Raw genomic sequence first — 27,677 nt, forward strand, 5'->3', positions numbered from 1 at the left:
GTTCACTCGAAAGTATCTTTGCCTTAGATGCTTAACATCTAGATGAACCTGCAGAGCTGCTTTTTTGACCAAAAAGTCAAAATGGGGAACAATGAAAATCACTTGTTACATTTAAAAGGCATTACGTTAAGGTGGTGAGGGAACTGGACAGTGTCTGAAGGATGAGATGCTTAGTGACAGAATATGCTTTAGATAAAGCTACAGATGCCCTGAGTTCATCTTAAGATTCATTTTCTCTATTTCATGCTGTTTCTAATGCTAAAATAACCAGTATTCTGGCTCTAAGAAGATTCTCACCTCAGCAGCTACTGTGCTTGCAAAGGAAGGAAATAAAGAAGCCTGAACTTCGCACCTGGAGAGATGCTTAAGTTACAGAGACATAGGTCCCAGCCTGAGAGACCTGGGAAATGTCCCTGAAAGCCAGGCAAAGGCCTAAAAGCAGGCTCCTCGGAAAGAGCGCTCGGGGCGACTGGAAAGCGCAAGGAGATGTAGCTAGTCCAATAACCATGACAGATACTGAAGCAAAATCGTTCTAAAGGGAGAATGAGGAGTACTGGAGCACTTCAAGATTTGTCCATTTCTCTAACACGTTATTAACTTGGAATTTCTTAATAATATAAGACTACTTTGGTCCATCACTAAAAATAACTTCAAAAGTCACTGTGACTCTTAGTTGTGAAACATAAGAACTGATGGGTTTTACAATACAGGAATAAAAAAAAATAAGGTTGAAGTCAAGATGTATCATGGAGCAGAAAAGAACAATTGATGGATGTATTTTCTTGTGCAAGAATACTTGTCATATTAGCAAATAAAGGTTAAAGTAATAGGATAGGCTGCGGTAGTAATAAGATTTTTATTTGGTCTAAATCACTGGAGAGATCTGAGGTTTTGGATCAGTCTCCAAGAGTATTAGAAAGTAAATGTTATAGAAAGCACAGTGCTTAGCTGCTTAGCACCGAATGGTACATTTGTTTTATCAGTGTAAATTGGACTGATTAGCATAATGATATATATAGAGAGATCAAACACAGTTCTGAGAAGACTGATAGTTGCTTTCCTCAAAAAAGTTCATTTTTGACATTTATAATTGATATGTTGGAAATAAAAAAAAATATTCTCTACTATAAATCTCGTCTTGTTGGAGATATTGAATCATTCCTTTTTGTTTTGTTTTAACTTATAAAACATTGCTGCTAGCTAAGGTGTGAAGAAACTTTCAGATATCTTTTTTTATTTCTAAGGCCTAAAGGCTTATTTGTATATTTTGAAAAGAGCAATTTCCAGTCTTACTGCTGGTGCATGCATATGCTTGTTAAATGTTGAGATTTCCATTTGAATGTTGCTTGAAGTCTTGCTGTGATCTTTCCGCCAGGTTCAGATTCAACTTTAATAAACGAATATAGCTCAGAGAATTCAATGTGCAGAATGACTCATTTTATTATAGAGTTGTTTATGGTGAATTGATTTGAATTAATGCTAGAATAAACCCACTCTGCCTGTTACAATGTTGCCATATACTGCCTTCTGGTCCTAGATCCACTTCACCCCCAGGATAATGAGTATTACTGCAACTAAACAGCCTAACCTCCTTTGACCTTTTTCTTTTAAAAGCAATTCTACTTTCTGGTTGGATAAAATGGACATGGATGAGAGGAGTTTGGCAATTATGATGACACAACTCGAATTTAAGGAAACATTATGCTTGTTTTAATGCATTTTTTTAAAAAAAGGCCATAAAAATGCAACACAAGCTAGACTGAAAACACTCGTTTACAGCACAGCAGCTTGTGCCCATTTTCACCCTCTAGGTGATGAGCTTCCCTGTAGTATTGCACTTAGGAGATCAGTTGCTGTGGTGAATGTATACACAGATAACATTTCTTGGTGTTTTCTTTTTTGCTATAGGAAAATGTGATCATTGGTGAAAGTAAGCGTCCTTTAAATAACTACTGAGTTGATCACGCTTCGGTATTCTGGTGATTAAAGCAGTTGTTCTATATAGTGTTGTACTCTTTCTCTACCTATTGGTGTTCCGAGAAGAATATTCATTTCTTTTCTGCAATTTTTATAGAAATCTTGTTTTATTTGAAAAGTTGCTTAATTTACAGCTGTTTCACTCTAGTATGAAAATAGAGTAAAACACAAGGTAGATACGCATATTCAAATACTTCTTTAGATAGGCTTAGCCACCCTCCCCACTATAAGTACAGAACCAAATTCAACTTTTCTTTTACTCTGATTCCTGCTTTTTGAATAAGTCCATTATTCACAAGAAAGGAAACCTTTTTAAAGAGCTTCCATTTCCGTACGTATCTTTGATGTAAAAATGTCATTTCAGAAATTAAGACAGCTTTTTTCAAGCCTTGATCCATTAAGATTTGCTATCTGGTGCTTTTGCTTCTAGGTATTTATTTAATAATTTGCACTCACTCTCAGGAATCAAACTACGTTCACAGGTTGACTCATCTATAATTTCCCACCTTTTTCACTTCTTTCTTTTTTTTGGGGGGGGGGGAAGTTGGGGAACATGGACAGATAGACTTCTCAAAAATAATCTCCAGTGATTCAGAGGTTACTTTGTCTATATTTTCCTCAGATATCGAATTCTAAAGACCCTGATGATTTGCAAATATCTGTTTTATCTGTTTAATTGGTTTTCTTCCTGTTCTGGCCAGCAAAAGTCATATTGTCGAATACCTTGTAACCTTTTATTGAGGAAGCTGAAGCAGAATTGAAGTGGCCAAATCCCTGGCTGGGGTAAGGAAGTGACTTTTGAAGGGAGACCTAAATGAGAAATGAGCACATTGGCTAAAGATATGGCTCACTATATGCAAGAAATACTTCTTTTGCCTCACTTTCTTTCATGAATGTAGAAACTTGCTCTAAAATCATCCTCTGGCTATTATTTTCATTAAAAAAAAAAGAAACTTTAGGTAATATTAAACATCTAAAACACAGTGCGGGAGTTGCAAGTACTGTGTGCTGTGCTGAGGAAACAGGCGATATGTTTGCTCACAACGCCCTTCTTTTTACGAAAAAGCGTCAGAACGACGCCTGATGAGCTGCAAAATAACATGTTCACGTCTTTTTTTTTCAGAAAACGGCCTGGCTGGGTTGCACACTGCGCGGCTGCAGGTGCCCAGTGACAGCCGTAGGCAGAGCTATACCCTCGGGGCTGCGCCTTTTTTCCCCCCCCCCATTTTCTTTCCTTCCCCAGGGTGAGCGGGGAGGCCGCGGCCGCGGGGGGCCCGGCAGGCCGCTCGGGGCCGGGGAAGGGCCGCGGCCGCCTGGAGCCGGCGGGCTGCGCAGCCCTCGCCGCTCCGCGCCGCTCCGCCCCGCGCGCTTGTCACAGATGCCGAAGCAGGTGGGCAGGGGGCAGCACAAACCCACTCGCGGCGTTTCCCCGCGGCGCGCCCGCGTATATAGCTAAGCTGCCGCCCGCCCGCGAATGCCCCTGCGGGAACTTTTGCGCCGGTTAGTGCGCAGCCCGCCTCCCCCGCGGCCGAAAACTTTCCTCCTCGGGGGCTCCGCGCCGCCGCCGCCGCCTGGCTGAGCTGCCCCGGCCGCGGGGCCGGCCCGGCCATGCCGCGCTGAGCGGGGGGCGGCGCGGCGGGGGCGGCGGAGCCCCGGGCTCGTCCTGAGGCGGCGGGCGCCGCTCCGGCCCGCCCCGCGCGGGAGTGAAGGCGCCGGGCTCCGGCGGGCTCTGCTGCTGTTGCTCCCGCCGCCGCCGCAGCAGCAGCAGGAGCGGCCGGAGGAGGATGGAGGCGGACAAGGAGCCGCGGGCGGCCGCGGCGGAGAAGCCCGGCGAGCCCGAGCCGGCCGTGTCCTTCCAGGCGCGGCTCTGGAGGAACCTGCAGCTGGGGAGCAAGGGCAGGAGCGGCGGGCGGGCGGCAGCCGAGCGCCGCACTGCGGAGCCCCCCGCCGCCTCCCTGCTGCCGCCGGCGGGCCCCGGCAAGGCGGACCCGCTGCCCGGCGCCAAGTGGGGCGGCTTCAGGCGGAGGAAGCAAGTGCTGGACCGCGTCTTCTCGTCCTCCCAGCCCAACCTGTGCTGCTCGGCGGCCGAGCCGCTGGAGCCGGGCGGCGAGTCCGGCTCCGCCCTGCGCCGCCTGCGGGAGCACCTGCTCCACCAGGGCAAGGGGCCGCCGCCCGGCCGCCGAGAGGACGCCGCCACCGCTGCCCCGCTCCCCGCCGCCGGCCCGGGCGGCGCGGCGGCCGCCGCCGATGAGGGGCCCAAGGGCAGGAAGGAGGAGCGCCGGCCCGGCGCGCACCTGTCCCACCAGAAGAGCTCCTCGCTGCCCAGCACCGCCTGCCTGGAGCAGCTGCTGCAGGGCTCGCCCACGGCCGGCAGGAGGAAGGAGCCGCCGGCGGAGGGCGGCGGTGGCAGCGCGGTGAGTGTCGCCCGGGGCCGGCTGCCCCCGTGAGGCGGGCGCGGCCGTTGGGGGCGGCGGCGGCGCGGCCGTTGGGGGCGGCGGGGGGAGGGGGGCGCCGTGCTGCCCGCGGCGGGGACGGGCAGCCCCGTGGCCCGCGGGCGAGGCCGGCACGGCCCCTCCTCGGGTTTGCTGCCATAAGCCGTGTTGGCAGAGGGCACCCTGGTGCCCGAGGTGGGCGTCAGCGTAGGCGCTTCAGCCGTGGCTTGGAGTCCCCCTGTCTCTCAACTTTTCCCCCGGAGCCCGATCCTGTTGTAACAGCCCCGCTGTTGGCTCTGTGGTGCTTCCCCCCCCCCCCCCCCCACACACTCCTTTTGTTCAGGTGACTTACGCTTTTGCGCCTAACTTGTTGTCATTTTTGTCCAGAACACCGGTAACAAGTGCAATAAACGATACGTATCTTGGCAGAACATGCCAGGCAGCGTTAGCGAGCGTTTCTCGCCCGCTGCCGTCGTTTCCGGCTGCTGAAATAGCCGTTTTCCCCTGGTTGTTGGAGGAGGGACGTGCGGTACAAAGCGGTCGCTGGTACTGCTGTCAGTTTCGGAAAGCGAGCGATGGGGCTGGTGAGGATCGGACTGTCGAGTCTTGGAATAGATTTCCTACCAGAAAAGCTCAAAACACATGAGTCACTCTGGAGCCAGTGTAATTCCAAGCAGTCACCCACTTTTTGCAGAAGTAGTTGACTAATACATATTGTTGTCTTCTGTTGTAATCTTGGGGGAAAAATGAGTAACAATTAAAAGGCACGCTTCGTTTGTTGAGCATCACAAAGAAGCTGTATATCTGATTTTTTTGTTTCAGGGCTACGTAAGCTGTGGGTACGGTCCAGCTTGTGGTGGTTCTGTGTTGGCTTGCAGACTTTCCACTCAGATTTGATGGAATGATGTCAACAGGACTTTTTTCCCCCCCCTTCCCTATAGTTGTAAATTCAGGACCTAGACCTAATTTGATGTCCAAGTCCCACTGAACTGTCTTGGTCGTAAGCACCATGCTGAGTGGCAGCTACTGTTGTTATCCGTTGTTTAAAACATATTTGTAAACTTTCTCAGTCGTTGCTTCCTGACATAGGATTATTTTGATATGGTGTTTACAAAGCGGGTATTTCTCCTCAACAGTTTATCCTCCAGCCCACATAAGTGTATTGCATCATATAAACCTTTCTGTTTCTTTTCATTGCTCTGGACTTAAGTTACAGGATCTTTTTCCATTTAAAAGGTTACTGTAGCAAGTGGTTAATAGATATGAAAATGTTTTTTTTTTTTTCCCCCAGTGTTCTTCTGCTGTTGTGTTTGGCAAAGGAACAGCACATTTATTTACAAAACATGTCAATTCTTGTTTGCTTATAAGAGGATTACTCTCCTTTTAAACAAGGTACAGTCATGATATTTGTGAAGACTACTGGTAATCAAAAGAAAGTAGGACCTAAGATTTCTAACCCTTGCCTTTAATTGACAAGGTTTCTGGCCGGTTTCTCCAAGCAATTTCAGGTATTAACTTGGGCTATGCTTGCATGACAAAACTGATGTTTTTGATACTGAAAAAAGCTTGTTATGTCCCTTGCCTGTTGCTGGGGTTTGTAGAGCAGCTGATCACGATTGTAATGTTTCAGAATAATGATTTGAAACAGCTGACTTGCTGTTCTGTGATCAGCCAGTCCTCTCTTCTCCTCGACTTTAAAGGTGTAATCTCAGGAATTATTAAAGCTGATCTAATTCACCAGCCTCGTTGGGCTATACCATACTGAAGGAAGTGAGATTCAAATTTTAAAGCGCTGTTGGGCTCTCTTGATTTTTATCTAATCTTCAGTAGTCTCTTATGGGGCAAATAACTTCCTTTATGACTGGTCAGAGGTTTCAATACAGTGTATTTCAGGAGTTGTCTTGTGTGCGTATATGCTGTGCCCTCAGCTCAGTGAGGTTCCTGCCTAACTTTAGTCATGACGATAGGTCTGTTGAAATCAATAGGAATAGTTTTATAAGATGTAAGATCACATTAAATCAACAGTCAGGTGGGAAAATGTCCAAATTAAATGGAATGAATTTTCACAGCGATCCAGAAATTGAACAGCTGTGATCCTCAGTTGGAAGCAGGCAGTGGGGTTTGCTTGCATCTGTATTTCATTCAAATCTTGAATATGTTTTAAAGCAATTTTTAGTGCTAGCAGTGTTCTACTTTTGGATCATTTAAGTTCACACTTGTGGGTCTGTTAGTAGTGGTTTTTTTTTTTTTTTTTTGAGTTTGACATGTAAGATTTGCTGGGCAGCATCCCAGACACCTCTCAAAATCTGTACTGCTGTAAGTAAAACTAGAATTTTTAAAATTCAAGTTATTTCAAACTCATTTTACCACACTTCTAAGCCCAGTCCCTCAGAGGTGGGTAAGTGCCCCTATTAAGGTGTTCAGTTCCAGTTGATGTCCTGAGGAAGGCAGAGGGAGAAAGACTGAATGTGGTAGCAAAGTACTGCTTTACTAGCCTGTTTTATTTATTTATTTATTAACATATTTATAATATAGTCACCTGGAAAGGCAGTATTTTGAAGAATGGAATTAAGGCTCTGTAAGTCCTGGTGCATGTATTTATTCTGGTGATTTTTAGCAAATATGCACACAAAAATACAAGCACTTTAAGGAAAATGGGAGGAAAAATACAATCCAATGAGAAGTGAAATGTCATGTACTTTTAAGCTAAAATAATACAGTCATAATAAGTGAAAAGGATCAAAAACTAGCATGGTGAATGGGAGGATTTTCTTACTTCGATAAGATAACAATGTAAGTTGTACTGCTTTATGTGGATTTAACTTTGGAGTGTTCTTTTTGGCTTAATCAAACTATTTAGAGATAATTTGAACTAACTTAAAAGTTGGAACTATGCGGTATATCCATACTACATCTAACGTGGCCAGTATCATATAGAGACCTGTTCTTCTCCGCATTGCATGAACAGCTTCTGTTGCAGTGATAGGATTAATACCTTGTGCAAAGCAAAAATCAGCACTCAGAGGTGGGGTCTTAGGAACAAAATAACTATTGCAAGTGAGCAGTAAAAACTGATCTAGTTCTCCTCTGAAGACTGAATACTTCTGAAAGCCGTCCTTGAATTGTTTAGGGAGAGGAAGGTATCATATCATTATATTTGTAGGCAGGAGATTTAGGTTGATTTTAAAGGGTAGCCAAAAATGTAAATATGGTTTATTAGGATGAAGAAATCAAAATATACTTAATTAAACATCATTCTTCTTCCAGCTTCTAAAGGGTATATGGCAGGTTTGATTGGCCAAACCCTTCTTAACCCTAGAAGTGCCATGCAGTCACCTTCATACAGCTGAGATCTGCAGGATGAAACTATTTTCTTGGTTAAGAAGGCACCCTTCAGACCTACATTTGAGGGTCTTTGGGGCCAGAGATTGGGTATCACTGGTCTGGCTTATGTACATCATGATGCAAGATAGATGAGATGCTGAGAAAAACCTAAAGAAATGCATCTGTTTATATATTCCCTCTCCCTCTCCCTCTCCCTCTCCCTCTCCCTCTCCCTCTCCCTCTCCCTCTCCCTCTCCCTCTCCCTCTCCCTCTCCCTCTCCCTCTCCCTCTCCCTCTCCCTCTCCCTCTCCCTCTCCCTCTCCCTCTCCCTCTCCCTCTCCCTCTCCCTCTCCCTCTCCCTCTCCCTCTCCCTCTCCCTCTCCCTCTCCCTCTCCCTCTCCCTCTCCCTCTCCCTCTCCCTCTCCCTCTCCCTCTCCCTCAGAGGTTGCACATTCAGGGAAAGGAGCTGGTCTTTGTAATGAGGGAAGAAAGAGAAGCTGGAATTAAATAGTTAGAGTAGTGATGAAACAGGAGCAGAGACAGAGTTGTGAGGAACCCTGAAGAGCAAACAGGAGAATTTTGAATCTGATGCGGAAGGGGATGCAGAGCCGGTCGAAGTACCTGACTGACATACTGTGCATGTTTATCTGTACTGGAATACGTTTCTACCTGGCTTAGAGCCATTGAAGTTACAGTAGGGAAACATGTGGCTTGTTTTGGTCTAATTCACGCATGTCACAGGTCACTTTTCAGTAAAAGGTCCAGCCGATGTAGGCAAAAGAACAAAATAAAGGAGGGGAGGGGGGAAAAGGCAGAAACTGTCAGTAAAAAAGCTACATAGAGAGCGAGCTACATTGAGAGAGAGATCACTCAAGGGAATCTTAATTGCTACTTTAGATTTCTAAGAGACTGCACTGGGGAAAGCAAAAGTGATGAGGAAAATTGAACACTTCTGACTTTCAAGGATTACCTTTTTCTCAGATAATGCCAGTACAAGATATGAAGGGTTGGAGACAGCTGATCTGCACAGATATTTGGAGCATAGTTTAGGGGTACTGAGAATAAAAGTGCAAAATTTTAGGTAGAAAGAGAAAGCTTTCTTTTGGGGATCAGGCCACTCAGGAATAGGGGATAAGTAGATGAGTGGATACTTAAACTCAAGGCTCTTCTGACTCAGCTTGTTAATGGAAATTTGATTTAGCAAGCAAAGAAAAAAGCTGTTGCTAAAGCTCATCTCTCCTAAAAAAGCTGTTGCAGTTTCTTAAGGCTATTTGTTTCTCCAAGTATTTAATTAGACATTTGATTTTATCAAGGGATGAATATAGATTCTATATTGCCCTGTTTCCTGTTTTTTAAAAAAATTTGTGGTAAAAGATTTATCTTTCAGCAATTTCAGATGTGTTAATGTATTTCTCATGCTCTTTCAGCCTTTGATCCATCTCCTAACTCACCATATGTTAAAACAGCGTATGTATAAGCTGACCTGAAAATCAGGAGACAGGATGTGATTAAATACAATTCTGTTGTACTGAGTAACCTCTGCTTATAATTCACTAAAGAGTCTCTCTAGGGTTTTCAAAGTGAGCTGCATCATTTTTCTGAATTGGCCAGTTAGCATTTATCCTCTGGGTGAAGTACTTACCACATAGATATCTTAAAGCCACCTAACAGTAATTGTTGATTTACTTTTTTTAATCTATGACCGCGTTTAAGTTTTTTTTTTTTTTTCTATCTTGATTACTCATATGTAAAGCCATTTGAAGTAAAACCCTGTGTTGAGAATAATAGCTGGTGGATAGGACATGTCAGTTATGGAACAGTACTGATATCTTGAGAGCTGTCAATCCCTAAAGCTGTACCTTTTGCAGATAACTTCACCACATTATCTAATTTGCTAACTGCAGTTTTGGTGACAACCATATCCTTATGTGATCGTGCGTGTCAGTAATGACAAAAATGCATCTCTTAAGACAAAGCAACTCCCTTGAGTACAAAGGTATGTACAATAATAAGAATTTTTAATTTAGAATTTGATTTTTAGAATAACTTAGTTTGGAAGGCATCTCTGGAGGTTATCTAGTCCCGCTTAAAGCAGGTCCGGTTAAATCAGGTCACTTGGGGACTTGCCCAACTTAAATTTGAGCATCTCCAGTGATGGAGATTCTACAGACTCTGCACAAATCTCTTCCGGGATTTGACCACCCTCATGGTGAAAAAGCTTTTCCCTATATCGAATCAGAATTTCTCATATTCCAAAAATATCCTTGGCCTTCTGCCCTATCACTGTGCCCCTTTGACAAAAGTCTGGCTCCACCTTCTCTACACCCTCCTGTTGGGTAACTGTAGACAGTGGTGAGATTTCCACTTAGCTTTCAGACTTTCTGAACCCAGTTCTCAGCCTCTCCTCTTCTTCATTCAGTACATTCCCAAACCTAAATGCAAGATGCTTCAGCTATTCTTTCTCTGTATCGGTTGGCCAAATAAGATGCATGAACTCCCTTAGTTGTGTTAGCCCATGGTCTGACGGCTTAAGTTAAATTGCACCGATCTTTGTGCTGAAGCAACAAAAAAGGTGCTTATTTTCTACCTAGTGGCTCTGCTGTAAGGTGATGACTTTTGGCATAAGTATGGTAACTAACCATTCCATCTGTATTTTAAATGACTGTGCATCAAAACTCTAGTGCTTATTATTTTCAGAGCTTTAGCAATGTGTATGTCATAGCATACTGAATTCTCTTGAACTTTTTCAATGTAAAAAGCCAAACACCTCAATATGGGTATGGAATTTGAGTTGTTATTTTCAAGAAATCTTGAAAAATATTTTTTGCTGTCATGTTGAAATGTTGCATACGGAAAATTATTAGTGAGACTCATCACCAGCTATTGTGTTATTGCAAAGAGAAGTATTTTTTAGCATTTTAAAAAATATGACTACACAGTCTTAAAACTGCCAATGTGTCATTCAGAATCCAGCTCTGTAGGTAGTTCTAATTTAACTATTTTGTCTTGTGATATGGTACTGACATATTAATCAAGCCAAGCGTCATTTTTTTTTCTCGTGTGAATTGCTGGTCTTTGGCAAGATGACTGGGAACTCTGAATTGATCTGAAGGCTAAATTCTGCTTTTTCCTCCCTAATCTGTTATTGATCCTGGATCTCAGTAAATGTTATCTCTTAGGGCATTTTAAATAGATAACTATAATATAAGCCCTAGAGCTGCAAGCTTTTTAAAAGAAAAGAAGGGCTTGTTCTTCCTTTGTAGAAGAAAGTAGAAGTCCCCCCAACTTTAGCTGTGGTAGACTTAATTTATCTAAACTGTAAATTAAACTACACTCATTTCAGTACAGGGTTTTGTTTTATTTGGAGTTTGTATTCTGCTCAGGAAAATAGTAATGTATGGTCCATGCATTTTTGTAGTGGTAGAGAAATGGTAAGCCATATCAAACACAGGAAAAGGTTTGCTGTGGACTGGTAAGAAGTGAAGTTTTGTTGACAAAGGGATTCATGTTTTGCCATCAAGTCAGAGGCTTTCTGTTTCAGAGATTTTGATAGACCATGACTGTCAGCCAGTCTAATTTTGAAAGGTTCACGCTCTAAGTTTAAGAAATGAGACCTGGGTATAGAGGTATTTCAGAACTGGGGTGTTTGTCAGTAATTCCAGTCACTTGACTTGACCCTGAAATAAAGCCTGTATGCTACAAGATATGTGTAGCTATGCTGGTTGAAATGACTAATTTGTTTTGTATCTCAGTGAGAAAACAGGAGAGAGAGTAGCACACCATACACCATACCATGCTTGGGCACTACTTCAGTACTTTCAGGGTATGATCCATTAAATCTTACTGCTTCTAATGTAAGTTGATATTTATTGGAAGTTTTACTGAAGTATCCTAATCCTTGTGCTTTTCATAGGCTACAGATCACTATCTTTGACCTTTAATGCAGGTGATGTTGTAGTAGTGAAAGTGTACTATTTTGAAATTATCTATCATAAAAGGTTGTTTGATTCCTCTCAAATAGTTCAATGACTTCTTTGTAGTGTTCATTACCTTTTTGTTATAGTCACGACTTTTTTAAATGTTACCATATTGGTCCTAATATAAGGCAGTCCCCAATGTTAGGTAATTCTGACTTTTCAAAGGACAGAACAAAAATGGACACACTTTACATTAAAAATTAATTCCCACAGTCGTTCCCTAGTTTGAGCTTTTAACGTGATTGCTAAATTTTTGTTTGTTTCAGTGTGCTTTAGTGTTTGCCTCTGCATCTTTGTCATAAAGCTACTTGGGTAAAAATCAAAAACCGTTGAAGAAAATGTTCTTTTAAATTCTTATTAACTAAAAATTAAAATGACTTTGTAATGCATAGGATTGGGAATACCCAAGCTGACTACTGAAGTATGACGTTCAACCTGTTTCATTTTTTTTTTAAATAGACTAAGTATAGCCTATGTTTGTGTTAAAGTTCCCCTAAGAGAAATCATTAGTTTGGGGACCTATTAGAGTTGCTCTATCATCTGTGACTTTTTTGGATGTTCATAGGAGTTTCTAGTCATTAGCTTTGATAAGTCTGCTAATTACTTGGCACTATACCCTTAGAAATGAGGGTATATGTTTAGAACATACTTTTTTTCCATAAAATCAGGTTTGTGCTCTGATGCGTTTGAAGCTTGGCATCACTGATACTTAAGATAATAAAACTTTTGGCTGTTGCTGGGTGTTCTGTGGTATTCCGTGCTTTACATGTTCCCACTTTCCTCAGCAGGGAAAGCCTTTAACTGCTGAACTGGGTACCAAGTGAGAGCACTTGGTACTTAGCATTGGCTCCTGAATTCTTCATTTATTAATGTATTTTTTCCTTGTGGGCCAGTATCTTATACCCAAGAAGATGTGATCTAACACTACAGAAGAGTTGGTGCTTATGTGTAAACGCTACCACAGAAAGAACCTATCCTAATGGCGCATGTGCCTGGTGAAGCTCTTCTGACCTGAAGATCCAGGTTAAAAGAGTATCTTGACAAGCTGTTTTCTGTGGGAACTGTAAATGCCATGCAGTGGAGGTCCTGTCAAAAAGCATGCACGTATTTGGTGGCCATAAGATGGGGTATAGGCAGAATTCTTCACTTGCTGCTTCTTTGGGGGTTACATAAATGCAAAACCCCATGCTTTTGTTTCCTCTAAGGAGATAAATTATTGGAGAAATGGCTCATGGTTTTATCACCTGATACTGTTGTCAAGGGGATCTTGATCAACTTTAGCTTTCTCCTGCCACTTCTCTCCTCCTCCCTTACAGAGATAAGTGATTTTCCTACTGACCCTACCCGGGTAAATATTTGATGTCTCCAGCTTTTTTCCAGAAGTGTAGTAGAGCAAAAATCAAGGTTGGATTATAGAAAGGCTATTTAATCTGTGAAAAGACACATTATCAGAATGAGTGCTGTGTTTGGGTAATGTTGAAGCTATTCAGAAATGTACCTAGGTAACCGCACAGGAGAAAACACTTAAAGCTTTTGCCATCAGTAGGAATGGAACTTCAGTGCTAGAAAAGATTTTAGTTGGGCCATCAAAATATTAAAGTATTTCCAACACTTCTTGAACTGTCTCTTCCTTTTGATATTGGCAAATGTGAACCATCTGCAGGCAGCATTTATTCTTTACTTCAGTCTCTTTTCTGTGATTCTTGGCTGTTTTTACTTCTAGATCTTTTTAGTTTTTGAAGTCAAACCCTTCCTATTTTTCCTACTTTTACCTCTATCATACTGAAATCAAAAATTGCTATAAGAAACTCTAGAAGCAGCAGCAGTGCATGCTTCTGAATGAAATACCGTATTTCAAAGATTTTCTCGTGCATGTGGAAATCTGATTGTTTCTTTCTTTCTTTCTTGTAAGTTTTCTCTAGCCTCTTTCTCTGCTCATTTGAAAAGGGGGGGGGGTCAGTTTCTTTGCAGAAAAACAAAGCAAATTTAGCCATTTGTTTAGCTACCAGTTTATCCACTGGTACTGATAAGGTAATTCTATTATTTGAAAAGCTGTAATGTATAAACTTTGACTCTCCTCTCTGTCCTGTTCCGGGGAAGTTCTGCAGCCATTTCTCAAAAAAATCATATGCAAGAATGAGTCATGAAATGCGATATCGAGCAGATTAGATTCTTTTTGGAGAAAAACTGAGTGCCCTTTATGTAAGGAAGCTGGCTTAGTGAGAACACCAGGCATGCTATGGGTAGAATCCGTTTGATTTTGATCTGGCGGCCTTCAGTCTGCTGGGCTTTTGTCACTGGCAGGTGAGTGTGTCAGGCCAAGTCTTTGGAAGGCTTGCAAACGCTTAATGAACAACATAGGAACGGTGAGGCACGTTCATTTTTTTTGCCCCATATCCAATTAAGGCATTCAGTACCTTGCAATTAATGAATATCGTGATTAGTCTCTCGCCTTGTGTGAGCTCCTATCTGTTTCATCTCTTATGTAAGAGAGTTACCCATCAGATGTTTGTTCTCTGCTTCTGTTGAGAGTACTATTAAATCAGCAGCTAGGCTGCCCTGTCACTAATAACAGATAATTTATGGAGTTAAGCTTTAGAAAAAATATCAACATCATGTGGATCATGCTAGAGGGAAGAAAACCCAGGAATTTTTCTGTTGGCTGCATTAGGTAATGTGACTTATGCAGTAACTTATGCAATTACAGGAGAAGGAAAACAATAACTAAGGCTTCTATTGGTAACTGTGAGACAGGCTCTCTTTCTAAGCCCTCTTGAGCCAGTGTTGGAAGCTGGAACAGAGCAAGTTTAAAAGGGTAATGGATTGAAGTCTAGTTTAGACTGGTTTGTCCCTGTGCATACTGGGAGACCAAATGGGTGGGAAAGAAGTCTCAACTTTTTCCGGAAGTGGATTCTTATGCAGTTTGGACTGGACTTCATTTTCGGCTGTGGTGAAGCTCCTCTGCTCTGTCCAGAAACCCTTTTTATCCCCCCAAACTAGGAAATTCAACATACTCATTTAAGCCTTGGCTCAAAAAATTTATCTGATTCTGTCTGGCAAATGCATATGAAATCTTGAAGAGTGGGGACAAGATTGCTTCCAGCAGGAAAAAAGTGACTTGTGGTTGCTGAGCAAGGAATAGTTTATCCAATGAAACTTCATGCCCAGTAGATGGAGAGACTAGAGTTCTCAGAGTTGATGAAAAACAGAGAAGATCATAGAAGTCTGTTAGTAGAAGGGAAGAAATCAAGGTTCCACTTTTGATTTTAAGGGTATCCTTAGCCATGCGGTACAAGGCTTATTGTCCCTCTTTGGCACAGACTTTTTATCACGCTATTGCAATTATAACAACTCCATTCTTAACTTTGAGCCATTATTAACGTTTAATGATGGTTTTGATTTTCTTATTTACTTTAGTCTATATATTATTAATGTGCAAAGTTTTTTAACCTTGATGTCATAAGAACTAGCCTTTGCAATTTGGTTTTCTGCTATATTTTTGTACAGATAATAATACCATGTGGAAATCAGGTAAGGTCAGGAAATATGAAAGAATAAATGCATATGCATAATATAACCTTTGTGTGATGCTTAAAAAAACCTCATTGGGTTGCAAGAATTGGAAATTTTAGTCTATTTCCCATTTTAAGATTTATATCAAAGATTCAACTGACAAAAGGTATTTCAATATGTAGGGTAACCGTTAATCTGCCCCTGCATTTGCAGTGCTGAGGTTTATATCGCAGTGTTCTCTGTGAGCGAGTTAATGTTGAACAATAGGAAGATGCGTTCTAATCCCAGTGGTTCTGCATTTCTGAAATAGCCCACAGAATGACAGGATTTTCCTTGTAAACTGGTATCTACGCAGACTCTTTTTATTTTTTTCCTCCAGTTCCAGCACTCGGATGCTTCACTTGCTTGGCTTTCAGACTAGAAACATATGGTGGATGGCTACGTGGTTCTGTGTGAAGGCGATGCATTTGGTGTGAGGCTGCAGCAGCGTTCTGCCGTGTAGCATATTGCACATGGGGTTCCAGATGATACGTTATAAGCGTGAATGACTTAGGCAGAAAGATCTGTTATTTTTTTTCGATGTGTTGAGAATGGAAGCCTCAGCTTCAGAAAGTTTAAGTGTATTAGTCATCTAATCTGGAATTGCTGTATATCATAGATCTCTTTATACTCCATTACAAAGGTAATATTTCTTAGTCATCTAATGTTGAAGAATAAATAACTTCCCTGTTTTCAGATACCTCCTTATGTTAATATTAATCAAGAATAGAAAAATGAAATAAGAATCATCCTTAACATTCTGCTGTGATAGAAAAAGTAGGGTTTGCAAGTCTCATGAGTTATACCTCTTTCTGCTTTTTTCAGTATACCTTGTTTTAGCGCTATCTCAGTATGCAAAGTGCTGCTTTATTTTGGTTCTAAATTCTCACTTCCTTTGCAGGAGAAATTTAATTTTTCTTAAAACTCATGGATTCTGAGAAAATTCTGTTCCTTTCCTATGAGTACCAAGTACTATCAGAAATTGTTTCTAAAATAATGAGCACATGCAAACAGACCTTTGAGGAAGGACAAAAAGAATGGCTTTGAAGAGGTGATACATTGAAGAACAGCACCTGTCTCAAGTATTGTTGAATAATTTCAAATGCTTAGAAGCCAAATAGTTAACCTCAGCTGTACAGTTTCTGCTGGTATTCTATCATGGTGTTCCTCCAGACGAACACTAGCTTCAGGCCTATTTGTAGCAACATATTGAATAATACAGGCTGTAGTTAGTCATGTATTGCCAGAAGCCCCTGTCAGTGTCAGAGTTGCAGGCTAGTACTGAATTTATTAGATCTTTCTAGTTAGTATTCTTAAATGTGATTATGTTTGCGTATAGACCTGCCATACTTCTGATAAAACATTAACTAACAAAAACAAGATAGAAGCATTAGAAGGTATACTTAATCATGATTTCTGGTTATACTTTTGTTTTTCTGTAATGCTGATCATGAAGCACAAAAATGAGGGGGTACGCTATTTAGAAATTCTACTATTTGAAAAGTGCCCTGCCAGTAAACTTATCACATAATCTGTACTGAAATAACAACTTCTGTTGAAATCCTGGTATCGTTAGCTTTCATTACAGATGGAGAAGAAGCTTCTTATAGTACAAGAGTATGCCTTTCTTACAAGGGGCTTAAAATATGTAGGAGAAAAGGAATAACTTTTACTTTTCATCTTACACTGGATATGTCTAGGAAGAGGCACCAAAAATAGTATATTCACAGTAGTACAGCGCTCTGCCAAGCTAACATCCTCAGTGAGGCCTTTTAGCCACACTTGTGTAACACTTCCTCTGCACTGTCATATCTTTTTTCTGAGCTAGCTTCAGATGTCTTGGGGGGGCACTGGTACGCATACGCAAACCTGAGGATTCAGTTATGTGCCAGTAGAGGGATGAGGAAGAGGGAGACACCCACGATGTGAAGGCAAGGGTCTGCGCGTGTTAATGCGTTCTGTTCACTTCTGCTGCAGTAAATGGTACTGGAGAACAAAAGCTGTTGACATCATTTAGTTACAATCAAGAATGGGTTGTAACTTTAAGCACAGAGATGTTGACATATTTCCTTGACAAATGCATTGGAAAACTCATACCAAAGTTTGGAGCGTTCCTAGTTGGAGAGGTTGTGATACCCAGAAGGAAACATCATGAACAACACACAGCATTTTGAAATGGAATGCTTATGCAAGACAAAGTTACTCAAAATCTTTACAAGTCCCCTTTTAAGGAGAAGGATATCAGTTAGTCTCTTAACTCTGTCACTCAGTCCTTTTTTTAGCAAAGAAGAATGATTTCATTCTGTTGATTTATTCTGATTTGATTGATGCGATGTGGGTTACTCTTGCTGCTCTTGAGAAATGTGACAAGGCTGATGGAGGAAGAAGGAGATGAACTAGTAACGGTAGGATTATAACTGCTGTCCTTAGGATGCAAGGGGAGATGGCCAGTCACGGACAGATGCTTGGGTCTGGAGGACTGCCGTCAGCTGTTGCTGGGAAATTGGTTTCAACAGAACAGGTTGTATTCGGTTTCAGAACTGGGCAAAATCTGTGAATGTGAGCGTGCATGTACCTGCATGGGAGAAGGAGGTGAGAATCGGCTGAAGGGCAGGGGAACATGCAAGGAAGATAACAGAATCGCTGTTTGTATCAGGCAAGAGTCCCTGCTACTGTGCTGCTGGTAGCTGTGAGTCTTTGTCGATGCAGCGGTTTCTGTCCTAATGGCTGAGGCAAAATAAAATCCTGAGGTACTTTTCTTAGTGACAGCAGGTAGCCGCTTGGTCTGTCCATTCAGAGTTTCAGATGGAATGGGGGTCCTTCACCATCGTGATGATCATAGTCACTGTTTAATCCTGGTTTATACCAGAACCATTATGGACCATTTATTTTGGATTTTGCTCTTTTCTTCTTAATAGTAGCACGATAATAACGCAGTACTTAAAGACTGAACAGCTGCTGGTGCCTTTGTGTGTCATTTCTGTATTCCTCCTATTAATCAGTTATTAAACCATTGCAGACTCCCCTTTGTCGCAGGAGGGTGCTCTGGCAGATGGAATAGCAGTTACCAGAATACAGGAGGGTTGCACTAGTGTGTCACTGTTGACTTATTTTGGTACATGCAGCCTTCAAAAGATACGAGCCGGTTCCCCTTCACTGCCCGGAGTCTGCAGGCAAGCTGTTTGTCCTTTGGAAGATGCTTGGAAAAGCAGAGACGAGAGGTTTTCTATCGTGGAGACTTTCTAGGGCATCCAGGCTGAGGTTGTCATCATTTGGCTTTAGGAATTCATCAGGGAATGGGATGGTTTTCAGCTACATATAGTACATGTTAAATTCAATATTTCAGCGCTTTGAGGTTTGGCAGAAAAAAGGATTGGTGTTTTTTATTGACTGAATTTGTTAGGAGCAGGGCAGGAATATGACCCATGAGTTTATTTTTAAAATATGGAGAGGTTTATTAATACAGTGCTGAAGTCTTCATATTTGGGATTAAATTTGAGGAGTAACTTTCAGAGTAAAATTAATGGGCATTATCCTTGTTCTCAATATTAAAAGGAAGACTGAAGTTTGGAAAGGCAGCAATGCGTTGCTCTCTGAATTTTGGCCCAGAAGCTATGAATGACGGAACGTGTACGTGTGTCTGTGTGGTTTTTTTCTCTCTTTTTGGTTTTGTTTTAGCAAAGCATGTTTAAAAAGTGAAGGGAATATTTATTAATTGACATCTTATAACTGTACTGGTCATAACTAGTTGAATATATTAACTCACTCTGAAGCATCTGATATTTTGAGAATAGTTCACCTATCTTGTGGAAAGTATGCAGAGTATTTAATTCGTCTGGTGCTAGTTTATATTGTATGCATACTTGCCATCTAGTAGATGTCCCTGTTTAAAAGTAGCAATAGCTATTAAAGGGCTAGTGTGTTAATCTTAGCAAAATCCAGGATTATTCTTTAATTCCCATTAGCCAGTTCTGCTTGTTCCTGGCAGTGTGTTGCTCATTGGCTAGATTATTGGAAGTGAAATGCCAGATGGAGGTTTCATTTGTTGCATCGTATAATCTACCTGAAATTCTCAGTTTTTCTGTACATTGCACAGATGGGAACCTGTAGTTGTATTCATAGTTTATCTTCCATTTTGTGTAAAAAAAAAAAAAAAAAAAAAAAAAAAAAAATTGGGATATATCGCAAAGAAAACTATGAGAACACTGTTCATGGCAGCTACTAGCAAATAGCTCTATTCCAGTTGTTGACCAAGATTAGGGGCCTCTGGTGTTTATTGTACTTGTTCATAAGTCAGACAAGCATTTTGATAAAGTTCTCCTTTGTAGGCTGTCAGAGGAATTGCTTTCCCAAATAGAGCTAAATGTTAGTTGCTCTTCCCAATCTACTATGTTTTAGTTTGCTTAGACAAATAGAAAAACAGTGTCATTTTCCCTATTTGGGGACTTGCTATTTGTTGTAACCCATGGGAGAAGAATAAATTAGCATTTTTTTTTTCTGTATCAGAAAGGGCCAACCTGCTGTAAGTAACACTTTTCATTTGTGCTGCTTGCTTGCCTGTAATGGAAGGAGTGCCTTGAGGTATAAAATACATTAAAGTGTTGTTTAGCTCCCAGTGATACTGTGCAAAAAAATTCCATACAGTTGAACACTTCCTTCAGGTTTTTTTTCCTTATGGAAAAGTTGTGCATCACGCTACTGGGGCAATGTGTTGATCAAGTGGTTCTGAAATGTGAAATGCAGGATTATTACTGGATTAGCCATTATAGCAATAAGCATGCTGAGAAATCTTGTGTACTACTTTGACAGGTGTCTAATACTGTCTTTTCGATGTGCTATTATAATAACTATAAAGAGTGGTCTGACTGGCTACTCTTTCCTTATAATTTGGAGCTAAGTTCTGTATCATCTGAATCATCTGTGCTCAGATTGTAATGTCTCTTTCAAATTAATAAACACTGAAAAAACCAAACAGAACGCACCTCAGTTCTCCCCCCAACTCCTGCTAAAACCCCCGCAGCAATTTCTAGCTCTCCCTATTCTGTAGGTTTAGCTTTTATAACACTTTATACCAAGGGGATGGGGGGTTTTTTTGGTGATCCAAAATGGATGTATTGTCATTCAACTATTTTAGTTATCTTTGCATGTAAAATGTTTCTGGTTTTAGAGGCTGACTTCTCTTCACAAGACCATTATATTTAACTTTGTTGTGTTGATATCCCTTTAAAGAGAGACCTGTATGTTGATCCTTGCTATCTATCAGTATTTTTCTTAAATATCTTCAGATATATTATACAGAGATTCTCTGAGAAATCTGTTTCCTTAAAATGCCAAGGGAAAAAAGAAAAATTACACAGGTAAGAGACTGGCCTAGGAATAAGCTGCTCTCCAGGTCAAGCAGCTTTCCTGCCCCCAGAGGAGCTTTCCAGTACAATTATTATCCTCAAGTGGTTGATTTAGACAGATGAAATTGAGCAATAGTGTTTTAGCAGGCAATTGACGGAAAGCTAATTAGCTTTTTAATTGTTTTGAATGTTAAGTGCCTTTGCTTATTTGCCACAGGTTAAAGAACTCCCTTCTACACCTGACCTGATTATATTAATTACTGTTCTTGGTGTAGACTGCTTCTGTTATTTAGAATTAATTTTTCTGTAAGGTTAGGTCCTCATCTGGTGTTAATGGCATACAAGGTGGCATACAAGGTAGATGAAACAGTTTACACTGCTCAGGATTTGGCCCAAGTTTGGTCATGCTCTGAGGATGTGGATGCCGTAAGCATCTGGCTTTGCATCTGCTGGCCTGGAGCTGCAGAGCCGCTTTCCAGGAGGCAGTGAGGCTCGCTCAGCGTAGCGCTGCCTCACCTCACCATCCTCCAAAGGGAGTTGCTTCTGCTTCGTGCGTGTCCCGAGCAGTCCAGACAGCGCAGCCCAGTGCACGGCTTCTGTCTAAACCCACTGGAGAGCTGAAGACGATGTGAACCTGTGCTCTGGAGAACTTATTCTGATAGACAGGCTCAGAGCCTGTGCACTGCCCAGCATTAAGATTGGGTTCCCTACGAAATACTTAGAGAAGCTCTCTTTACATCATGGGAGGGAAAGGAGGATGGTGTGGTCATGTCTGCTTCCCCGCCCTTCATGCTATGAGACAGACTGTCATCTAGGAATTGAGAGACCTTGGTTCAGTACCCTTCTGTAGAGAAAATGTCTAAATACACATGTCCTACCGCTCTGAACTTCAAACTAGAGTCTTTTCTGGATAGTCATTTTCTATACTTAGTGTTAAAGGTGTGCTACTGTACAGGAAAACATTAAAGATGCACTGGTTATAGAAGACATGAATAAAAGATAAATCTATCACCTAGTAGTTATGAAAATGGATTCGAAGACTTGCTTAATTGTTTCTGTATTTATTCTAAAGTGTGTCTAATATAAATAAAGCAGAAAGAATTAGCTTAGGGAAGGGATCTCAGTTTACCTTTTTGTGCAAGGTGTATCACATTTTACACTTTAGTGGCATATAGGCAAGAAAATAGAGACTGCTGAAGGAAAAGTTTGGCCGCCCCAAACAGCGGTCTTACCTTCCAAATTCAGTTTACGGGACAAGTGAATTAATTCTTGTTTCCTTTGTACTTTATTAGTGTTTTGTTTAACGTACTGAGGTTGTACTTCATTTTGCAGCATCGCTGAAGAGCGGTGTTAGGAATTGCTGTATACCCGTGGCATCATCAGATGCCTAGCCTGCCAAGTAATAGTCAAAGAAAGCTACCACCTCGTTCATGCTACGCTTTTCCATGTGTGCTTATTCGTATGTTAATGCTGGAGACTTGTCCATTTCATCTACTCAAAATATGTTCATTCAAAAAGAAAAACACTGGTACGTTGTTCTGATCTATCTTTCAAAGTTAAGTCATTATTGCTTTTGCAGCAAGGTAATGACAAGCGAGGACAGTTTAACCTGTTAGCTGTATAAGTGCGAGTAATTCTTCATACGTGTAAGAACAGTTAGCAACAGGATATGATAGCTGTAATGGTTAAATATTCTTTGTGTGTGCACTTTATCTGAAAAGTGGAGCTTTAAGTAACAAATCCTGTACAACTGAATCATATTTGCTGTCAAGTGAAGCTTGTCTTGTCGTAAGTAGTTTCTTTTTCTAAAGTATTTTGCCAAAAGCAACCTGTTTAAGTTGTCTTTTCAACGTGTTTCAGTTCAGTGTTTGTAAAAGGTGGATGTCTGTAATAAGCCTTTCACATTTTTTCCTTCTCTCACTTCGTAAGTAGCACTTCCACGTGGACTGGCTGTTTGGACGAAGCATTCTTTTTTTCCTTTTAGTACCTACATTCTCACATTGCTATCTATTTCGTATTATGTTTTAATGGCAAGAACATGTTGCAGTCTACCTTATTTGCACTATCAGACTGCCTCTCCTACCTTGAGTCAGTCTTATGGCAGTTCCAGTTGTTAGTATATAAAAAGCAATTTTTATAATAGTTGTGCTTACCTTTGTGTTTTAATGTGATTTAGCCGTGGATACTAGAAGAAAATGGCAAAAGGTGACAGGCCAGCTGCTGGCTGACAAACAGTGCATGACCTGTGAATTGTCATTGATTTATTCTTGTTTCTAGAGTCTCTTTGCATTGCCCTTGGGGACACTTGGAGGAAGTTGCTTTTCTCCTCACCTGTGGGGTTAGGTAACATTGCTAGCCTTTCATGACTGGCAGAATTCAGGATGCAAGCTCTTATATCCTGGTAAAGTTGAGCGCCCACCCGGTGACGGGGGCAGCCCAGGCAGAGGTTTTAGCAGCGTTGCGCAGGTGAGCGCTCCTTAGGCAGCCCGCTGCGCCTGCTCCCTGGGGCACCGGGGTCAGGCAGCCTCCGCGCGCCCCAAGCCCTGCTCTCCGTGCAGCTCTGTCGGCTGCTGCGGAGATACCTGCCTTTCAGAGCAATTGGCAAATACTGAATTCTGGTAAGTTTTGAGAATGGCAGTATAGGATTTCTCAGCAAAGCTGCCTTTGTATCACAGTAGTGACTGAGAGGAGCAGGCAGGCTTTGGGGCCCGCTGGCTCCTGCCGGTAGGTGTCCAGACTGATTGGTGCCTTTCAGGATTCAAACTGACACCGTTTTCTGTGGGGACTTGTGGCAAGGACTATCCTCAGTGTGCAAACATAAGGTTACTGGAGCCAAGAATCTAATATGTTTTAAGTGACTGAAATGAGATTAAAATTTAATTATGCAAGGGATAATTAAATCTGGGATCTGAACTCTGAACCAAATTCGTATTTTCCTATGCACTGATCTCTCTCCTGTTCTCTGGTTCCTATCTGCTTTACTTTTTCTGGGAGGGATTTCCCCTTGATGAGGTGATGTTTGCAGCTGTGGTACAGTGAGATAACAGCCCAACATATGCTGTTGTTAGCAGCTTCAGAAGCTGGGGCCAGTTCCTTTCCCTGGTGTAACTGGTCGCAGAAGAAATGCATATCCTTAGGCTCACACTGCCATGGCTGCTGCTTCTGCACCTATTTATTTTTCCAGTGGGAGGGCAAGAAGCCTAGCACTATGTGCTTTCATCCTTGCCTGTGGATTGTCCCCCCTGCTGTTGAGGTCCTACTTCAGAAAGTCCAGTGGTGCACTTGTCGTGGGAGATGAGGCTAGAGGAGAAAATTAAGCCAAGGAGATCTCCATCTGCCTGCAGACTTTTCTGCTGGCAGTTTTGCATCCTTGGCAAGCAGAATTTGGCCTGAAGAAGTTGCCCTTATGTTGACTGTTATTATTTAATTATAGTGGGGAAAAAGATCACTCTGTTCCCTGTAAGAACTTCTATTGCTGTTGATAATACAGTAGACAGAAGGAGCGACAGTTATTTTTTGATCTGGAGCTATTTTTTATAGCAGTTGGGGGAATTGTAAGCATTTGATATGGAAAACATTGAAGAACGATAAGTAAACAATTCCATGCTGCCATTTTTACAGAAATAATACAGAACTCCATTTTTAAGAGAAGTTTCTCTTGGAAATGTGGCTGTAGATAGCTTAGGAAGTTTGGAATGACACTGGTGTGTTTACCTTTTTTTGTTTTGTTTTTGTCTCTCTCAAGTGATACTTTTAAAGAGATACAAGAGTGATAAATAGGAAGAGGCCAAAGCTACCATGTACTGGGAAACAGAAGGTACATAAAATAGATTAATACTTTTTTTTCTAATCCTAGAGCCTGTCAGGATTTGTTCTGAAGGCTGCATATTTTGACTATCTCAATAAATATATTTCAAAATCATTGCATTTTTAGGTTAAAGCCAAACTGCAGAGTTGGATTCATCTCCCTAATTCAGTCCTTTGTGAATACTTATTACAAAGCTCCTGAAAAAGGGCTTTGACTCCTAAGGAAGAGCTTACCTAAAAATATCAGAAAAATAGTTCAATCACTTATAGATAACTTGTGCTAGACAACAGTCATATGTTTTTTTTTCCCCATTTTGTAATCACTTAAGCTTCATACGCTTCATGTATATGTGTTTTATTGTTTTTTTTAACTACCACTTACAATATTCTTCTACTTCTCATAGTTTCAGAATATAATGTTTCAAAGGATCTCTATTCTCTCTTGTGTGAATGTTTTTTCCACTCAACTGCATGTGGTTCTTTAGTCTTCTGGGTATCACTACTGCTGCTGAAATGAAGCATCATGAAGAATGATTTCATCCTTCCTCCCTTTCATAACTGGAAAAACTACAATATCAGAAAGTGTCCTGGTTCTGTAATACTGACTTAATAACAAGAACTGTTGCTCTCTGTACTCTGTTTAGAATTAACTTGATATTTTAGTTTTTATTCAATGGAGTAAAGATTCTGATGTCTGTTGCCTTTTCTTCCTTGCAAAATACATTATTATGATACTGACTGAGTATGGTTGTACTGTATCACGATGCAGAGTTTGGGATCATAGGTTTTTTAATTTCTCATTGGTGAGAAATCAGATGTTTAGTGTATCAAAGGTAAATTTTGCAAATAATAAATGCTACAGAATTGTTCTATTCTTGTAGAATAACATTTACATGGCAAATGCAATTTTATAATGCATAGTAGAAGATAAAATAAAAATAAGTAAAAACTTAAAACTTTATTTTAAAATACTTTTTCTCCACTGGAGAGTCTTCCCCCTTAAAGACAACAAATGGCTTTTTTTAGTAGTGACCACGAAGTCAAAAACTGTTTTTACCATGGACCAGGAATCTGTTTCTACCAAAAAGCTATAAATATTGTGGTATATCAAAAGAAAAACAATTTTATGTGCATTACAGCAAACACACATGTGGTGTCCTGGTTAAGGTCAAATTAAAAAATATAATGTGTAAAAAAAAAAAAAAAAAAAAAAAAACTTTTTTCATAGTATTATACATTCTTACCTTATTGAGATTTAGAGTGAATCTGTGATACCTGTATAGTCATGAAACACTCCTTGAATAAGGATAGTCCGTTTAACTTAGGTCCGTGTTTTAACATTTGTGTAGGAGAACTGATTTTTGGGATGTGTTCAGCAACTTATATTGCGAATGGGCCCGAATGAGTACTCTGAATTTCAAAAACCAAGCCACTTAAATAAGTACTGAAATATAGGCATGTCTGACTTAGGAATTCATTAAAAAGAACACTACATCTTGTGCATAATATATACTCATTTTTAGGCAATATTTCTCTTAAAGAAAAAAAGTAGTTTATTCTCAGAAAATTCTGTAATTGCTCCAGAAGATGTTGTTTCCTGTCTTTGAAATTTTAACCCAAAAGATAAATCCACAGTCCTGGGTGCTAACTGTGGTTGCAGACTTCTTTTAATGCAACTAACTGCGTAGCAGAAAGGCAGCGCAGTAGTGGACGGAAATGAGGAATTTTCTGGACAGTTTGGTTCATATACTGCAGATGATCATAAGCTTCAGTTGGTGAGCGGTAACGTGTGCGCTCTGTGTACTGAAGGGAGATGCTGTCATCAGGAAAATTACCTTTGGAGCAGCTTCCTGATGCCATGGTTGACTACAAGCTCCAGCTGGTGCCATGGCTGTTCCCAGCCAGGACAGATAAGTATTTTCCAAGGGATTGGAATTTGGTAGTGATTTCAAAACCCCCCCCCCCCCCAAACCGGAAGATCAAATGAGGTTAAGTAGGTTGGCCCTAAAATAGTATCCTGTCTAACTGGTATTTTTCACTATTTATTCACTTAGGATTGAAGATTGTTTCTGTACAGCAGGGGGTGGACAGTGATATTAGTAAGGAGCATGGTCTGGCATTTCTGAGTTTGCATGATCGGCGCTAGAGTTGCCAATTAATGTTTTAAAATGTAGTGTAGCATAAGAGAGAAAAACTAGTGGCAGGCACAGTATAATGGTTTGCAAAGTCACCTCCACAGCGGGCGCCACTGCGTGAAGTGCTGCGTACAGAGGTGATGTGCTCCAGTGGAGCTGGTGATTAACCTGCTCTCTTGGGGTTGCCTTCAACGGCTATACCCTTCTATCTGAAACGAGTACCTGGTAGGTAGTAAATGCTTTGGTACTGGCAGCTTTCCTTCTTGTTTTCATAGAAATGCTTTAGTGGAACAGCCTCTTGCCTCTGCAGAGGTAGGTGCTGACTTCCGTTGTCATTTGACTCTCCCATCTCCTAACAGTACCTTTCAGCAGCTGAGGGAAGCAGGTGTGCTTGGTACTGCAGCAGTACAGCGGGTCTCTCTCCACGCTCTCAGGGCATGCTGAAGCTGTTTCCTGCGCTCACTACAGCTGCTCACTTAAGTGCAATTAGCCTGGGAGAAGGAGGAGGGGTCTTGGTGTGCAGTGTTTGAATGACCACTAGCTTCTAGCATTTGTGATCTTTTACTTTGCTTCACAAACTGGCACCCTCTGATAGAGACAGGTCGTCCGAGAGGCAGGAAACAAGTGGGGATATAGCAAGGGGCTAGGAGAAAGAGGTGCACAAAAAATCCTTGTGGCCTTTCCCTCCTTTTTGTCTGTCTCTCTTTTGCTGTCCGCACTCTTTCCCCAAACCTCTGTGAAGAGTGTATTGCTCATTTGAACCGGCGTGGTTGGAGAAAGGCTGGAGTTTCAGCTTTAGGGCAGTTTGGCTAGCCATGTTTGGGGAGCCTGCGGCAGGGCAGAGCAGTGCAGCGGGGCTGGTGCAAGGCCAGCTGGGGGAGTGGGCACCTCTCTACCTGGGTCTGGGGGGCAGTCGGAGAGTTGCTTCACAAGGGAAAAAGAGAAGCCTAGTCTAAAATGTTGGAGAGCTCCTAGTTTGCGCAGTCTGGTGTTGCTGTTTCAAGGCATTTTAAGCTTTTTTTTTTTTTTCGTTTTCCATGGCGGTGCTGAATGGTTTCTTTCCCGCTCGGTGGTCAGAGTTATCCTAGTTAAAGTGCTGACTGCTCTTACATATGACTTAGTTGTCTG

At 41.4% G+C, this 27,677-nt stretch overlaps 1 protein-coding gene across 5 annotated transcripts in view; it reads left to right on the top strand.

The window, feature by feature from the left end:
• MCTP1 (multiple C2 and transmembrane domain containing 1) overlaps positions 1-27,677 on the top strand; it is a 296,095-nt gene that overhangs the window by 12,246 nt on the left and 256,172 nt on the right. For 2 of the 5 annotated variants that reach the window (XM_068927900.1, XM_068927901.1), the window contains exon 1: positions 3,718-4,391. The exons of 1 other annotated variant lie outside the window; for it this stretch is intronic. In XM_068927900.1, coding sequence (XP_068784001.1) covers positions 3,762-4,391 — 630 coding nt within the window. In that variant the 5' untranslated portion in view covers positions 3,718-3,761. Of the gene's footprint in view, positions 1-3,708; positions 4,392-17,690; positions 17,784-27,677 lie in introns of those variants that run through there. 2 more of the 5 variants (XM_068927902.1, XM_009684472.2) reach the window with 2 other exon arrangements.

This window comes from Struthio camelus, chromosome Z (assembly GCF_040807025.1).
Source record: "Struthio camelus isolate bStrCam1 chromosome Z, bStrCam1.hap1, whole genome shotgun sequence".
In the NCBI taxonomy this organism is placed as follows: domain Eukaryota; kingdom Metazoa; phylum Chordata; class Aves; order Struthioniformes; family Struthionidae; genus Struthio; species Struthio camelus.